The following is an 18,932-nucleotide window of genomic DNA, read 5'->3' as shown; positions in this document are numbered from 1 at the left end:
CAACTCGGAAAACAAAATCAGGGCAATCAAGACCTATGCCATTCCTGCCCTCGCACGCTTCTTGGAATACACCACATTAATTCAGCGATTGAAAGTGTAGTTCTATCACGACATATAGGGCAGAGAAACAATAGAGGAATTATAAAAACAATAAACAAAATGCCATCCACGGCTAGCACTCCAAAACGGTAGATCAACATGAAATGGTTAGTGAGGCATCCAATAGTTGGCTAAAAAGCGCATCCTGTTTCCTGGAACGGAAATATATATTGTATTCATCATTGTGATTCAGAGCAGGGTTCTCAGCATCAGAAATTATTGTAATAACGTATGACATCAAGACGTGGTTAACCAGTGCTGATTATGTGGAGATACCAACGACTCCATCTAGCACATTTTTTATGGTTGTCGCGTTATGGCACACAAGATTCACTGAAGATCTTGAACATTTAGGAGTCAGTAGGGTACTGGCAGTAGCTCAGAAGACGGTTTTATTAAACACCTTTTGCATTGTAAGAAATTTTCTAGAACATCAGGAAGCAGGCTACTGAAAACCTGCATGAGTGTGAGATTGCGTGACTGTGACATAGTATTAAATTAGTTTATAACATCCTCATCGCATCAGGCGGCTAACTTATTGTTAGTCCGCGGTTGACAATGAAACCCCGCATTCACGCGAGAACAAGTCAACAAACAAAAATAATAATTAAAACAAAATGTAGATTTTTGAAGATACTAAACAAAATATTGGTAGCTTTTTAAGGATTTTGGAATATTTGAAATTAGTAAAAAAATTTGGAATCCTCGGAAAATTTAAAAAGATTTTCTACTTTAAAAATTATTTTAAGAGGTAATTAAAAATATTCAGAAACATTAAAATAAAAAAACATTAAACAAAATAAAACAAATAAAATTGTTAAGCTTTTTAAGAATTTTGAACGGTTTGATAAATATTAAAAAAAATATATGTAAGATTCCTAGAAAAATTTTAAATGATTTCTATTTTGAAACATTTATTTTAAGGCACTTTAAAAAATTTTTTTGGCATTAAAAAATTTTTTTAATTCGAATAATGTTAAGAAGTATTAAACAGTTTAGAAACGATTTAAAAAATAATTCTAAATTAGAAAATATTGAAAGAATTGTTGAAAATTAATTTTTTTAAAGATTTCGAAATAAACTTTTTAAAGATTTTACAGAATCTTATTGAAAAAATAATAATTTTTGAAGAAAATTTCAATAGATTTTCATTTTTCATAACTACAAATATCCCGAAAAATAAAAGTCTCGAATCTGCCAAATGCCAGAAAAAGAAAATATTAAAAATACAAAATTTCAGAATTTATAAAATTGCCGAAAATTAAAAATTCCTTAACAAGAAAATTTTGGAATAATGAAATTCCTTACAATTGACCTAATCTGGAAACTCACAAAACTAAAGAATTGAAAAAATGAATGAATAAATAAGAAAATAAAATGTAAGTTTATCAAATAAAATTTTTTATTTTATTTATTATGTTGAAAAAATCATCCAAATATCTATTTGAGGTTCCAAATTAATTTCAAAAAACGTTCTTGTTTTTTGGTAATAAAGAATGTATTGTTTTTTGCGTCTGTAAAATGTAGCGGGCTAGATATGTGTATGCGGGTATGCAATATATGCTTTTTGCCCTAAATTGGTAAGTGAACTATTACTGCATGAAAAATTGCTTTTTGAGAAATAAAAATGCTTACAAATGCTCGTTGAATCTTTTTCCAGGCTGGTTTTTCAAGGCTTTGTACAATTCTCCCCCTGCTGCGTATTCTAATGCCAAGTATATCTTTTTATCGTCGTGAAAGTAAGTTAGTAGTTGTAAGATGTTCGGATGACTACAATAAAAAATGTACGATAAAAATACAGATAAACATGTAACCAGAATTTGATTTTTTACAGGAAATAAATGAAATTGTAATGGAAGAAAAATACCTTAAATGAGATTGGATTTCAATTTCTCGCAAAACTTGCTTTTCGACTTTGTTTGCGACTATTTCTTTTTTGTAAAGCGTTTTCAGGGCAAGCATGTACTTTGATGATCTTTCTCTAGCTAGGAACACACGACCGAATTTCCCACGGCCTAGAGGCATTCCAACTTCAAAATCCTCCAAAGACCAACGGAAACTGGAGTAAAATATTTAAATTCGGATGGTTTAGTTAAACAATTTAAGAAAATAGTCGATTCTGTGTAGACAATAGGCCTCCATCGGATGAACCTTCAACTCCCGATAGTTTATACTGCATAAGAACTTATAACATCAACCAATCGCCTTCCACCTGCCATGTTGCTACGGTCCGCGGCGATACTTGTTCAAGTGTGTTGCAAACTGGTGCAGATAGCGAGGTACATGTGTGCGCCACTGCTCGGACCGGAGTAGCACTACAGATTGCATGCGATTGGTTGGCTTTAATTGTCGTGCACTTACTGAACGTCCTTCAGACGTCGCCAGATCACTACACCGTATTTTCTTGAGCGAATGCCGAATGACTGACTGCTGCTGTCTCTTCTTATAAGGTTGTCCCTCAAGAAAATACGTTGCAGTACGCTGAAGAAGTCTCACTGACGTGCTGTCCGTGCAAAAATCGATAAAATCAACCAATCGCAAACAACCTGTCGTGCTGCTTTTCCCTTAGCAGTGACGCACACAAGTACGTCGCTATCTTCATCAGCTCACAACGTCCTTCAGTTAATACCACCACGGAACGCAGGAGCACGGTAGGCTGAACGCGATTGGTTGACTTTATGCATTCATGCACGAACAGCACGTCCGTGACACGTCTGCCACGTATTCAGACGGATTTTCTTGTGCAACCACCTTGAGCGTCCCTTGACGGCCTATCTCCTCGAATAGTCAGTGACATATCTGAAATTGTTTACATCGTGACTCTCTGAGCGCTAATCTATCATACTGTTCCAAGGTCAGAGACTACATAATGCGAAATAAGGAAACTTTTCTTAAAATTTCGAAATTATACACCGAAAAAAATATCTAACTAGATTAGTTTAATAATACCTTGCACTAATACGCTTCGCATAAATGAGAAGTCAGTAGGTAAAAAAGTCGAACTGGATCTCTTCATTTAATTTGTAATTTTATTGGTTTGAGTATAGAACCGACGCTATAGCAATAGCGAATTACTTCGATTAAGTAAGTATTGAAATGGAGCAGTTCTACATGTATCTCGCAACATTTATAAGTTGAATGTCAGCTGTTTTAAAGCATCGAAACAGATACCGTTCCACTTTTGTATCGGGTATGTAACGAAATTTGAATCACAGTGCGTCGATATAGATATACTTGCCATGCTTCGCTCCGTCCGACTCTGTTGGTTCGAATGAAGAACAGCGAGGATGCAACGAATCTGTAACGTAGGAGCTTCGCGTGAACATTACGCTGAGTTGAGGCGCCAGCAGAGTCGAACGGAGCGAAGTATTCCTGGCGGACCGAAGGAATCGAATGGAGACTTTACAAAGTACCCATAAAGACCCCATTCGGTTCCTTTTTAAAAAACTCGAAAAAACAGCAAAATCAACTTTCAAATGGTTGAAATTCGGATTCTACGGTAAAATTCCCTATAAAAGGTAACGGAATAATCGCAATGGTTTTTTTTTTCAACGGTAAACAGTTTTAAAAAATATAAGACATATAACGCTCGTTGACTGCTACACTTCAAACGCGTCGCCTGTAAGTAGAAGTCAACAGGCGTTATACGTCTTATATTGTTTAAAACTTTTTACCGGTGCCAAAGAACTATTGCGATTATTCCGTGACCTTCTATAGGGAATTTTAACGTAGAATCCGAATTTCAAAAATTTAAAAGTTTATTTTGCTGTTTTTTCGAGTTTTTAAAAAAGGAACCGAATGGGGATCCAATGGGGTCTTTACGGGTACTTTGTAGAGGCTCCATTCGGTTCCTTCGGTCCGCCAGGGATAGCGAGTATATCTATATCGACGCACTGTGATTCAAATTTTGTTACGTACCCGATACAAAAGTAGAACAGTATCTGTTTCGATGCTTTAAAACAGGTGATATTCAACTTATGAATGATACGAGTTTTACATGAAGAACTGCTTCATTTCAATACTTACTTAATCGATGTAATTCGGTATTGCTATAGCGTCGGTTCTATACTCAAACCGATAAAATTACAAATTAAATGGTATTATTGAACTAATATAGTTATATATTTTTTTCGGTGTATCGACGGTCGGAAAAAGAAGTGAAAACTGAAGTCTTGCTCCGAAAAGTTCGTTTCGATCTTTCATATCGTCATTAAATGCTGACAATTTTTAATCTTCTTCGGGGGCACTTCATATGTTATAATTAATTTATATTTCGGATTGCAAACGGTTTTCGTGTTCGCTGTAGTTTCGAGTGAAAGTTTCGCCTGGCAGATATACTGGAGGTAAATAAATAATTAGTTTTTAATTTATCGATTTCGACTTTCAGAATGTAATTTTTCGTGTGAAAATAGAGATTTTTGTTACACATTTCTAGAATATGAATATCAAAAAATAAATAGTAAATTATACTACATTTAATTTCGAAATTTAGATAATCAGTTGGGGTTACGTTAAATGATGAAAATCTTGATTTAAATAGTGACACATAACGTGTGCTCGCACTGTACCCGCACGACGTGCGACGCTCCTGTCACGCCTATGAGAACGCATCTGTGATAGAAAATTATTCGTCTGGATTAAAAACTTAAGTCTGGCTAAAAATTCGTCTTTCTTGGTAGAAAATAAATCTTCTTATTCAAAAGTTTAACTAGTTTTTTAAAAGTTCATCTGTTTTGGTCATAATTAAATAACTTCGTTAAAAAGTAATACTTTTTGGTTAAAAATCCGCATAAGTCTAGTTAGGGTGGAGTAATCCACCATAATTTGATGTTCTCCAGAGTAGCCCTGTGCATTTCGAAGTAATATTAAGTAATCCAGAGTAATTCTATAAACGGAGGTAATATCCAGTAATCTGAAATAATTCCCCTGAAACAGGCTGTGTTTCTAGGAAGTGTTTTTTTCCTTGTGTGAAACTGACAACGGATATGATACCAACCAAGATGTTCGTATTTTAGTCTTGGCTTGGAGACACATTCACCTTCATACACTGACCTTTGAAACTAATTAGTCCATTGGAGCTTCTAATATAAGAACGGTTTTGGAAACGGCTTGCATTGACCTTGATCCTAAATCAGAGGAATTTAAACGTAAACAGGCGTGGCCGCGTGAATCATTTTTGTGCATCACGCAGCCTGATGCGTGATGCAACTAAGCATATTTTCTTTTTCGACCCCGCGGTCCTTCTCATCACGAAACTGCGGAGGCCATTAGTTCAAGGAATATCGTAAACCAGGGGTTCTTATATAGGGAGTTGATTGTACTTATAGAGTCGGATCCTAATGTAAAAACTAGGACATCTTACTTGCTTCCACGAACTTCAATGTGCTCTGCTATTGAATCAAGAGTTTGTTGAACATCATTCTTGTATTCGGCCGGAGTGTCTTCCGGAACTTGGAATACTGATTCCATCATCTTGTTGAAATCTACTTATCGTGTACTGTAAGTTTGAAATCTAAAAGAAAAAATGGATTAAACATATTTTATAGTAAACTATTGCATATATTGTCTTTCGTTAATAAATATTGTATAATTTATTCAATATAATTTTTTAAACCTCGAAACTATGTGAAACTGCAGGAAGTTTTGTGATAAATGGAAAAATTATGCAAAATAAAGAGATAAAAGGGTCAAAATTCAAAGGTGTATAAAAGTAAATTCTACAAAATCCGTTTTTTTATCAATTTTTTATTTACATTCGAAGGCCGTTATTTTGGCTTTAAAAGCAGTGCAAAATTCAAAATAGTATTTGCTTGAGAATTTTTTAAGAATCGCGTTTTGGTAAGTCGAGGTATATTGGAAATTCAAAGCTGTAGAAGAGCCAATGGAACCTTATGGAAGTTCCATGTTTTAATCGTAACTTTCGAGGTTCTATGTTGTGTATGTTTTATATAATAAACATAAGTGTTATAAAATGTTGTCTTAGGCTAGCGCCAATAGAAATTTGGTGTACTACTCGACTTATCTGAATGGTGTATTCTTTTTTGAATATTTTGATACCAAAATTATGATTCTAGTCGCTGGAACATCGCAATACTATGGTCAATCGGACATTAGATTTCTTAAATATTTTTTTACATAATGCATCATGCTGTAAATAAGAAAATATTGTCAAAAATTGTTGAATAAAACAAAAACTAGTTTTTCCCTTTAAATTTCTATGCATTTTAGTACATGCGTTTCAAACTTCAATGTCGAGCGCCCGATGTAACGTGATCATTATTGTTTCTTATACAGTTTTTAATGTCCAGACCCCCTCGACTTATACGTGGTCAAATTTGAAAGGCTCCATCTTTCTTAATTTTTATCGGAAGTGCTTAAAATTTTAAAACGTTACATATTTTATGATAATCTACTAATAATAATTCACAATAAAATTCATTCTATGGAAATGATATATAATAATTAATAATTGAAAAAATAATCAATATATTGCATTCAAACCCTTGAGCAGATTGAACAAAAAATGTTTGAAAGATTATTCCAAAATGTAAATTTTATTTTTGAATTTTTCAATTTTATCTTGTAATATTAATTTATGTATCAAACATTATAAAATATACACATACAAATCATTCGAATTCAAATCAAAAATTCAGCGTTCCAATTATGAATTACTTATTGCAGCAGGCATTAGAGCCATGATATTTTAAAACTATACATAATAACTAATATTTCCCTCCATGTATGACCCATTTCTAAATTTCCCACCTGGATGGAACGTACAAATAAAAATTAAAAACATATTAGTAGGAAGAAGCATATAGCTGGACGTTTCTATTTCTCCAAAGTAGTAAATAATATATTACTTAGGGATCATACAGTCTAGACGTCTGGATATCGCCAAAGCAACGAATGTTGGGATACAGCCCTAAATGGTACCAGTTGTAAAACATAATTAAAATGAGCACTTCGAAGACTGAAAAATGTGAAAAAAAAATTTAGACTTGAGTCTAGATGTCTTTGCCAGGTCTATCTAGACAATTACCTAACGAAAAATTTAACATTGGTTCAATTCTTGACCAATATTGGTGGGGCACCCAGCGTACACGTCCTAAGCTTGATCCCAAATTGGACCAATGGTGAGTCTTGGAAATTTCCGACTGGGTATTGAACATAAACAGTTCTCCTGTATATTGCATTTTCCATCAGTTTGAGTTCAGCAGCCAACTTAAAAACTTCGAGCGGAAATATTAACTATATAACTATAATTTAGACCAAGTTACTAAATTGTTTGGCAACAATGAGTGACACTGTGACAAGGGACAGTGCGATTAATGAAGTGAATAGTGATATGAGAGACAGGTTCAACGAAAAAATAAAAAATTTAATTGAAAGTCAATCGGAAAACACGATTCTTATAAATTATATTTCAAAATCCCATGAAAAAATCAAGGAAGTAGAAGAAGCTAAAGTAAAAACAAAAAAGTCCTCATTGGATTATAGACGCCTCAGTCGATACGATGTTATGTGTATTGGAGGAGTTAAAAAGCTAATTGTGCCAATAAGTGTAGCGAAAACTGACATTAAATACTATGTGAAGAACGATGAACTTTTTGAAGTTATTAATACTGCGCATGTTGAGTGCGGTTATGGTGGTCGAAATAGATTAGAGAAAGCTCTATCTGTTAAGTACGCGAATGCTACCAGAGCAGTTTTCTTGACTTTCCTCAAACTGTGTGTTATATGTGAAAAAAGCTAAATTAATTAAAACAATGCGTGGTTATCAAGCCTTTGCTTTTTAAAGAGATCAACGCAAGAGCGCAAGTTGATCTAATTGACATGCAGATTTGCAAAGACGGGGACTACAAATTCATTCTCAACTATCAAGGTCATTCGACAAAATTCGTGATACTTCGTTCCTTGAAGACGAAAACAGCTCAAGAAGTGGTATTCTTGTTGCATGGATGGAAGAAAGCAACTCGAAGAAATGGAGTGAAGGTCTTCGATTTTGCCAACTGCGGAAAAACAATGCGTTTCATCGAGGCATCCAACAAACTCCTTTTGAAGCTATGTTTGGTGAGTACTTCGAATAACATAAATGATGAAAAAGAATTTATTTTAAGCATGCAGTAGACTGTTAGAAAAATCGGTATTAAATTTAATACAAATGTATATGAAATCATTTGCATAAACGGCAGTTTAAACTTAATACAGATCAAAATATAAAAAGCAATACAATTTGTATATTAAATTTAATACATGTGTATATGCATTTTCAGATAAGTGGAATAATCTTATTATATTCAAAATGAAGTGTCTATGTGCGTTTTTGTTCTGCTTTAAGAAAGCAAGAAAGATTCTTCACAATTCTATATTATTTTTAAATTGAATAGTTTCCATAAAAACATTACGAATATAATTGTGAAGAACTAGGAACTATTTTTTTTCAGCCATAAATATGTATTAAATTTTTTATTATAAGGGCAGATGTCGAACATGTTCAGCCGGGAGATGCAAAACTGCCCGCACTCAAACTTCTCACAGATTCATCTGAAACGAAAAACACAATAGTTTGTTTAATTTTATACTTATAGCTTCTATGTGAACCTAAAAAAGTTAAAAAATAATAATTTTTGACAAAATGGTGTCCGTTTAAAAAAGAAGTTTTTAAAAATTATTTACTTTCACAGAATATTTCAAAGAAGATACCATTTTCACCAAGAAAGACAAATCTTTTACCAAAATATATAAGTTTTCTGTCAAGAAGCTGAACTTTTAACTAAAAAGATACATTTTTAACCAAATAGTTAGATTGCTAATTTAAAAATAGAAAAGATTACTTTTTGACCCCCGTCCCAACTTATAAAAGTGCTAATGTAGTTTCTGAAAAGTAACGCCAGGCCACTTTCTTTCAGAACTACACCAGTGATCATTTCAATTTAAGGATGAACGTTCGAATCGATTAATTTATTGAAATTAAGTTAACGGCAAATATATAAATAATAATCTGCTGTCCAACGGAAAAACCTTGTAAGTGACTTTAAACATAGAGGTTATTTTCTCATGCGCATGTATGGGAAAATAGTCTCTTTGGCAAATGTCACTTAGAAGGTTTTTCTGTTGGACAGCAGTAATGCCTTTTAGCTCTTAACTTCTGAGATTTGAGTCCGGCATTGTTTTTCATTAATAATAGTTTGTCCACACTTTCATGCAACTTTCTAAAGGTTAATTTAAATTGCTGGCATCTACTTCCCGTGTAGAAATTCAAATCGGGAACTAGTCTGGTTCCCGACCATTCGACCCCACTTAAAGTCGGAAGCTAGTCGGGTCATCTGACTAGCCCCCGACCAGTCGTATCACGGTAGATTAGTCGGGGGCAGTCAGGTGACCCGACTTATCCTAGTCGGGGCCTGATCGGGTACTAGTAGGGGTCATATGATAATACATCCGCGTGGAATATTAACCAAACTCCCCAAAATTTGTGGAACATCCCCTAAAAGTTTGTCAAAATATTTATTATTTACGGAAATCTCCATAACCTTTTTTGAAATATTCAAAAGTGAGCAAATTTACCCAAGATTTAATGGGAAACCTATCCTACGTTTAAAAATACATAAATTTATGTGACTAAAATTCCCCAAGTTCTGTGGAATATTAATTTAAAAAAAAAACTTCAGCTGGAAGGCAGCAATGGAAGAGCTTCGCTCTGAAGGAACCGCCATGTTGGTCACAATAGTCTCCGCTCCAGGTAATTATTCTTCGTTCTGTGTGGGCTGCTGTCTTAAACACACCACGCGTCATTTCTGTTGCGCGAGAGGCGGCACGTCGCGCCCTTGCGGATTTTCTTTAAAGCTACCAGTTTAGAACCGCAAGACTCAAATGAAGGTGGTAGCGAAATCTGAACTGTACCGTGCTTAATAGTTTACTACTAGGATACTGCTCTTCACTGATTAAGCAAAAACTTTTTCTTTTTTCAATTTCAATTACATGAAGGATTAAACTTTGTTTACATATGGAAAATCTTTCAGATCAATTAAAAAATAAGCATCTGTACAAATTTAGAGTCTTGTGACTTTCGGCAGACTTTTTACCTGCATCTATATGTTTTTTTTCCAATATGGATTTTCTTAAAATTCTATACAAAGGTTCCTAGAAATTTGGAATTTTCTAAACATGCAAAAATGGAAATTTGTGCACATTTTGCGTAGTTAAATAGTACTTGTATTGTATTGAATTAATCCTAATCAGATCCTGCTTAAGTCTCTGAGGCTAGAGAATTTAAGAGAATAAAAAGAGGACTTATATTTCGACTCGGGAAAGTTTACATTTTGGAATAATATTTCCAACATTTTTTGTTTAATCTGCTTAAGGGTTTGCATGCAATTTATTCATTATTTTTTCAATTATTAATTATTATATATAATTTCCATTAATTTTTAACATTAATTGTATAAAACGAACGAAAATTCTATCTAATTTGTTCACTATATATCATTTTTCGTCAGGGAATATACTATAATAGACCTAAAATAGAACGAATCCTGTTAAGAAAGTTAAATCAGCATCAGGATGAGTGAAATACATAAAAATCAAAAATAATTTTGGAATTTGGTGCATTGCCCATTGTGACAAGGGCACTCCGCAGATTGAACAAGGACGCCGCGGGCAAAGTCCGAACTAAAGAAGAGTTTCGTACATTGCCCAACACCGCTCGGTCAATCTGCGGAATGACCGGTTCATCATAGGGTTGCCCGCACTCCGGGCTTTGTCCACAACATATCTGCAAAATCGATCTAAGATGCATCTCAAATCCAGAATTTAAGTTTTTATAAAATTTTTTAATTAAATTTCATTTATGAAAAAAGATTCCTCCCCTTTGCTCCGCTGGCAATCAATCCCAGGCCCTCTAATTGCCGGTCGAGTGATCTACCCACTAAGCTACTGGAATGATCGAAAGAAAAATATTTTTCACAGTCATGACATATGGCAAGGTTTTGTCTAAAGAGTCATAGATATAGTACATAGAAAATCTTTATTATCATCGGGATGGTAATTGACCGATCGGATAAGATACTAATCATATTACGTAAAAATAGATATCTACACTATCGATCCCAGATACATTTCCAATATATTTATGAAGTTTTAGAGGAATCTTGCCATATGGCATGGCTATGAAAGATTGTTTTTTCTACCTCCTTAGTAGCTCCGTGGGTAGAGTACCCCACCGGCAATTGGAAGACCTGTGTTCGATTCCCAGCGAAGTGAAGGTTATAGATATTTTTAACAGACAAAATTTAATTAAAAAATTGTATTTGAATGTTATCAATTAACGATGGTTCAATTTGAGCCATCCCCGAAGAAAATTGGACTAAGAGAAAAGTTCCCAGTATAGGTATTGTTTGCGAAAAATGTAAAATTTCAAAACGAATCATATTTTTCCAGAGGTTTCCAATATTTTACTACTTGTTCAGTTTCTTACTAATTTGAACTACTACTTCGAGCCACTCTGTTAAACATTTATTTTATTCGTTGAAAATTCGATTTTTGGGGTTCAAACTCAATTTTGAAAACTACAGAGTTAACTATTACATTTATGTCAAAAACTGAAAATTTTTATTTAAAAATTCTACTATTTGGTTGAAGAGGTACGGACTTTGTTGAAAATGTTCTTTTCTAGTTGAAAACTAATCTTCTTGATTACGAATTCAACTACTTTTTAAAAACTTGAACTTCTTTGTTCGAAATTAATTTTTCCAGTTAAAGATTTATTAGTTTAGAACGGGGAGGAAAACGTCAGGTAAGGTCACGGAATTTCAAAATTCTGATTTTGTCACAACCCTGAAATAATTTATCTAGTATCTATAAAGTTTTGGAAAAGTTAAAACATTAAAATAAATTAAAAACCTATTCATTTTAAATGTTGCAAAGAAACTTCTCAGCTTATTTTAAAAAAATGTAAATTTGTTCAGAAGAGAAATAGTTATTTGTGATAGAACGAATTCTGTGAATCCCGAAAATAATACGAATTCCATGAATTCCATAAATTCTGAGAACTCCCTGAATTCCGCGAATTTAATGAATCCGTGAATTCAATGAGTTCGGTATATTCCATTAATTTCCTGATTTTCGTGAATTCCTTGAATGTAAAGAACTTCTTTAATTCGGTGAATACCATGAATTTCACAAATCCCATTAATTAATTGAATTCAGTGAATTCCATGAATTCATTCCACTTAAATATTCTTTTGAAGTGCTATTTCTTCCATATTTTCTATTTCTCACTTTCGAGGAGTGTTGCAAAAAAAAGTATTTTTTAGAATAATATGCATAGTGCATAAACTATTTTTATAGTTTAAAAGTTTAAAGTAAATTCTGTTATATGAATCATTGAACATATTGTTTAAATTAAATTAATTATATTTCTACCTACGCAGTTTATAACAAAATAACTGGATCCTCAAACCAAAAAATTAATTTTTACCATTTACATTTTTTACTAAAAAATATGACACGGCCAATAAAATGTACATGTAAAAAATTGAAGGTACTAGAAGGTACTAACACTTTTAAATTGAACAATTTTTAATAAAATGAAGATAAACTACAAAATTTAGAATTTTTAACTTTTAGAAATTAATGAGTTCAAAGATTCAGACAAAAATTTAATTCACGTTATCATTTTCAATGCTCTAAATTAAAGAATCCATTAATTTTACATTTTTTATATTATATTATTTTAAGCAATTTGAAGGTAAAAACGTTACAAATGTTAAATTTTAATTAAAAAAAAAGAATGCTTCTTAAATTAAAAGTTAAATTATTTTCATTTTTGAAATGAATCCAATTTTTCATACAATTTTTAGAAAATCCGGCACATTTTAAAAAAATGTCTTAACATCTTCCAGATTCTTCCATAAAAATGTTAGAAATCTTATTAAATCTTTTTGAATATTATCTTTAAAAAATTTTCTAAAATGAAAAATTATTTTCAATTTTTCTACGAATCTTAAGAAAATGTTTTTATTCTTTTAAATCCTTTGACAATTCTTAAAAAGTTTCTGAATTTTTTTCTTAATCATGAAAAATCTACATTTTGTTTTAAATTAAATCATTTTAAGTTCAAAATTAGTTTTGAAACTTTTCAAAACTTCTAAATACCTCTTAAGATTACTGAAATTTTGTTTACAAATAATAAGTGTTCAATTATTATACATACGTCAAAATTTAACAAAATTACTTACAAATAATACATTTTTTAAATAGAACAATTAAAATTGTAACGTTAAAAGTTTAAAAGCTCTCCGAAATTCTAGAGATTTAAAGTTTTCTATTTAAAACAATTCAGTTTCAAATTTTTTATTTCTGAATATTTGGTGAAATATTTTTAACTATTCAATAATTATTCTTTTTCTCAATTAAACAAATTTTAAATTGAATAGATTAAAATTGAATATTTTAGATTGAAACAACATTTGATTAAAAATGCATGAATATGAAGTTATTTATAAATTGAAAATAATTTGTAAATTTTAAATGAGAAGCTTACATTTTTTAAATGACTAAGACTTTCGAATTGAAAACTTTAAATTTTGAACGTTAAAATCTGGAAATTTCTCAATTTTGAACGGATTTCGAATTGTTTTTTTTAAATAATTTATTGTTCCCTTTTAATACTTAAAGAACAGATTTATTAACAAAATTATTTAATTAAATATGCAGGTATTCAAGAGTGCATATTAAAATTCTTTAAATTAAAATTTGAAACTTAAAATAGAAAATTTTTAAAGTAGAAGTTTTTCGCATTACGCATTATAAACTGAATGTCATAATTGAAAAGGATTAAAATTCAATTGGTGATTTAAGAAAATGTTGAAATTCAACTTCGAGAGAACTCTTTTTTTCTCTAAAAATTTGTAAAATTCTCGCTATGTAAATTCCCGATATGAAAAACCAATCAAAAACTGTATTTTAATAAACAATATTGAACATTTTATATTAAATTGAAACAATATTTTTAATTTTAAAAATTTTTTCGCGTAAATATAAAAAATTTAATAAACACTGTATGTATTTTTATGAGAAATGTGGAACATGTGATCTTAAAGTGAAACGATATCTTTATTTTTTCAATTCTTTCATAAAAAGATTTAAAAAAAACAAATAAAAACTGTACCTTTTTAATTATTTATTTAAATTTAAGTTTTTTAAGTTAATTACCCCTTTAATTAATTAATTCGTTTATTCCAATAAATCATCTGTTATTGTATTAGGGCCACTGTTGCTAATGAATTACTAATTTATATCAACATCTGACATTGTTAATTCTTATTATTTTTTATAAAATAAATTTGTTGTTTCACCATGCTTTTTTCAAACTTATGTTTTACAAAACTACGTTATATAAATTTGTGGGACGAATTTGGAATTCAGTAATAAATTTTAGTATAATTATAAGTTTATGTTTGTTTCTTGAGTTGAAAAAATACTTTAAATTTAGTTACTCCAAGTTACGATTGAAACCTATCACTAGGGGTGTCGGAACGATTTTTTGTCATGGGTGGGCTCACCGAAAATATGTTCAAAAATATAAATTTATGATAAATATTAGGTTTATTTTATTATTAGATTTAGTGATTTGATGGGTGTCCAGTGGGCACAAAATTTGGCGACATCTTTAGGACATCGTTACGACATCTTTAAGACAACTTTACGAGATCCTATGTCCATGTCGTTTCGCTGTCTTTACGATGTCGTAAAGACATCGTCAGATCATGCGTCTTATTTACGATATCGTAAATACACCTTAACGACATGGACGTAGGATGTCGTAAAGTTGTCGTGAAGATGTCGTAACAATGTCGTAAAGACGTCGCCAAACTTTGTGGCCACTGGGTGGGTTCAAGCCTACCCAGCCCACACGGCTCCGACGCCCCTGTCTATCACCAGTTCCCGCAGCTAGAAAATAATATTTTAACGAGTTTTTTCACTTACTATTACTCTCATATTTAACAAGATATGGAGCTTTAATTATGATATGCATAAAACTGATTGTCATTACGAAAAATATAAATTAAATTAATTTCGAACTAATTTTGCCTATTCCTGTCATGTAAAAACAGACTGAAAAGACTCCCAGCGCCATCTGCGCTGCGCGCTTCACTTAGAGAAATTGCGAATCGCAGCACAAAAGGGAGAAGCGATAATGGAGAGAAAATATAGATAGTATGTAAGAGAGAGGCGGAGATTTCTGTGAGAGAAGGACAGAGACTTCTGTTCTTGTGTTCGATCGTTTTTTTCAATTCACTCCCCACCCAAAAGCCGTTAAACTTCAATAATTAAAATTTTTTAAAAGTTTGTTAATTTTCTTTTCAAATATATTTTTAAAAACTGAAGATCAATTTAAATTTTTTCAGAAATTTTAAGACTTTATTTCATTTTCATGCCACATTTAAAACATCTTAAAAAAAGTTTTTTGTGGGAAAAACAAACAAATATGCAAATAACTACAGTCAAATTAGGAATTATGAGTTTAATTATTGTGTTCAAAATTTAAGCTTACGTTTCACTCATGAAATTTATTGTAATGACTAATGGACCTTTTTTGTGAATTTTATAAATGTGGTTATACATTAATTAATTTTGAGCTAGACTTCATACTTAGAATATCCTTAAAATGTTTGCAAATTCTGAAATTATTAAAAAATATTAAATCTTTTTTAGAAATTTTATATACGACTAAGAGAAAAACTAGAAAAATTGATATTTTTTATTCGTTTAAAGGTTTAAAATATTCCTCCTTTTGAAAAATTTGAAATAGTTTATTTAGTAGCCGGAATTTCCGAAAAGCAAAGACATTCAGATAAGTGAAATAACGTTTGATTTACAAATTTGCAAAAAAACTTCTCAGATTATGTAAAAAAATTAAATTTAATTAGCAGAGAATAAATTACTTTTTTTAGATATCTTCTTAAAAGTTCTAAACATCTCTTCAGCCCTTGAAAATCTCAAAACTTGTTAAACTGAAACTGTCTAATTTTAAAAAATCTACAAAAACTGAAAGAATTCAATCGCTAATGCAGGTATGCTAAGATATTAAATTTGCAAGATTTAAACTATTTTTATAACACACATACACACACACACACAAAGAGACGAATTTTTCTATAAAAGAGTTCGATTTTTTAACACGGAAATCTGCATTTTTTACGAAACGTAATTTTTCTACCAAAAAAAAAAAACAAATATTCAACGAAATAGTGGAATTCTTAAATAAAACAGATTAATTTTCAAATCAAACAGACAAAATTTCAACTAAATAGTTAAATTTTTAAACACAAAAGATTTTTCTGTTAAAAAGAAAAAAATCTCATAAAAATTATAATTTGAGAAGATAAATGATTTTGAATGCAAAATAAAAATGTTCATAGAAATATGCCTTTTTTACATTTTTTTTCATTTGTTTTTAATCTTATAGAAATATCATTTCCATAAGATTCTTGAGGAACGTGAAAAATCTTTTTAAAATTTTCAGATGTGTCGAAAAAGTATATATTTTGGATTTATTTGAAAAATATTTTAATTAGGAATGTCCCAGAAATTTTCAGAGAAGTGCTTTATTTTTCTCAGCCTTTCAACCTTCTTAAAAAGCTTCGAAAATTTTTTTGAACTCTTTGAAAATTTACATTTTGTTTTGAATAAAAATCTTTTTAAATATTATCTTAAAATTAATTTTTGTAAGTGAAAATTAATTTTTGTAAGTGAAAATTAATTTTTGTAAGTGAAAATTAATTTTTAATTCTCTCATGAATTTGAGGGTTTTCTTGTTTTGAAACTTTACAAAATGCTCGAAAAGCTTCAACATTTTTATTTACTATTATTAAAAAATGTAAATATTTTAAAATTTCAAAAAACGTTTTCTTTAAATTAATTTCGAATCTTTTTAAAACTCCTAAATATTCAATTAAATCGAATTATTTTTTATGAAACTCTAACTTTTTAAATTAAAAACTTTTCTTTCAAATCGTTCACCTTCTTTTTAGAAATTTCAGGAAATAATGTAAGATGTTCTTAATTTACCATATTAAATTTTGCACATATATCGAAATGCCTGGCTGCCTAACACCTTTGCTTAATTGATTATTAATATTATGATTATTGCTGCATATATTATTTTAATAACCTTACATTTTTCATAACCTTGAAATTGGCAGACTTGTTATTTGTAAAATCCAAAAAAAGCTGACAACTTCATCCAATCAGGATAGTTTCGAGACATTAATCTAAAATGGCGCTATACACTTTTTAATAATTCGATTGAGTGGTTAGGTGCAATAAGAGCCTATTTGTCTTTTCAGAAGTTATTCGATTATTATTATTGTTTTGCACATAACTTCATAAAGACCGAATGAAAAACATGTGGCTTCTAAAAACACTCTTATTTCGATCCAAACTTTCGATTGCATCTTTCACTTACCTTAAAATATCTGTTTTGTTACATAAGGGTACTAAAAATCTAGAAAACAATTCCCGCTCCAAAATGCTTTGTAAAGAGTTGGCAAGCCGGCAAAATCAACTTGCATCCTTTAGACTGTAGTTTAATTCGGTATTGCGCGAGCACCTTATTCACGCATGCGCAGTCGTGCTCTGAGCCCACTCGGTCGAGCCGAGGTAGAGTTCGAAAGGTGGTAACTTAAGTCAGGAATTTCGAGAACTTATCGCAAAGTTCTCGAGCAGAATTTCAATTCTAAAAAGAGATGGCAAAAAACGTCAAAATCCTATGTGTTCGAAAAATTGTAATAACTCGGAGATAATTAGCATTGCTTAAAGTTTTTGGGCAAACCATTTTTTTCCATTAAAACTTGCAATAAGCGAACAAGATTCCATTATTATATATCTATACAGAGTTCGCTTAACGACGGGTTCAGCAACATTTTGATTAAAAAAAAAAAAAATAGTGACGACTTTTCCAAAAATGTAGATTGTTGAGGTTCTGCAACTTCGTTTTTTTTCTCACAAAAAATATACATTTTTTTCAAAATAAAAATGATTTCGGTTCGAATTCCGTATGGGAATATATACTAGTAAAATCTTTTTTTTTTATTTAATATATTTCTGCAAATATATAGTGAGAAATTCTCTGTAGTCCATTTCAATAAAATAGTTTTCAAAAACACTGTGTATCTTTGCAAAAATAATTACTGCACGGAAAAGTTTTCCACAGGTAAGTGAAACTAAACTCAATTTGTTGTAATTACAAAAAAAAAAACAATATCCTACCTATGATAGGTCATGAATTATGACCCCTCAAAGTTGACCAGTTTGACCTGTTTTTACGGGCAAAAAGTGGGCCACAAATAAGTGTATATGATTCATTTATCATATATAATACGTCTTTTGACATTGATAAATAAATAATTGTTTATAACAGAAGCTTGATATCAATACTTATATTGACTTTTTGGCCATTTTTTAACATTCTTGTGGCAAAAAAGTCATCGTAATTGATTAAAAATGTGTAATATGTTTTTTATACATGAGCAAATATTTTTCTTAATAACTTTTTATAACAAAATATTGCTATAACCACTGTTGAGTGCTTTTTGACTACTTCTGTGGCAAAAAAATACTCATCATTTATTAAACATGTGATATATATATTTTTTATCGATAAACAAATCGTTTTTCAAATAATTCTGTATAACAATTTTTTCTAATAAATACTTTTTCTGCATTCAATTGAGACTCCGGATTCTATAACCACGCATAAAATTTGCCTGGCCGCTTCAGGCCGCTCGAGTTGGCCCCTGATGGCTTGAAAATCAGTTTTCGAA

The 18,932-nt window shown here is 30.8% G+C and overlaps 1 protein-coding gene across 2 annotated transcripts in view; it reads right to left on the bottom strand.

Annotated features, from left to right (window-relative positions):
* Positions 1 to 17,685, bottom strand: part of LOC117172692 (aurora kinase B-like) — a 28,078-nt gene extending 10,393 nt beyond the window's left edge. For both annotated transcript variants that reach the window (XM_033360841.1, XM_033360842.1), the window contains exons 1-4: positions 17,576 to 17,685; positions 5,462 to 5,611; positions 1,967 to 2,158; positions 1,735 to 1,869 (exon numbers count right to left, since the gene is read on the bottom strand). In XM_033360841.1, coding sequence (XP_033216732.1) covers positions 1,735 to 1,869; positions 1,967 to 2,158; positions 5,462 to 5,571 — 437 coding nt within the window. In that variant the 5' untranslated portion in view covers positions 5,572 to 5,611; positions 17,576 to 17,685. The remainder of the gene's footprint in view (positions 1 to 1,734; positions 1,870 to 1,966; positions 2,159 to 5,461; positions 5,612 to 17,575) is intronic.
* Between the last annotated feature and the right edge of the window lie 1,247 nt (positions 17,686 to 18,932).

Source organism: Belonocnema kinseyi, chromosome 5 (assembly GCF_010883055.1).
Source record: "Belonocnema kinseyi isolate 2016_QV_RU_SX_M_011 chromosome 5, B_treatae_v1, whole genome shotgun sequence".
Taxonomy (NCBI): domain Eukaryota; kingdom Metazoa; phylum Arthropoda; class Insecta; order Hymenoptera; family Cynipidae; genus Belonocnema; species Belonocnema kinseyi.
The sequence above is the reverse complement of the archived record's forward strand: the minus strand, read 5'-3'. Positions and strand labels throughout refer to the sequence as shown.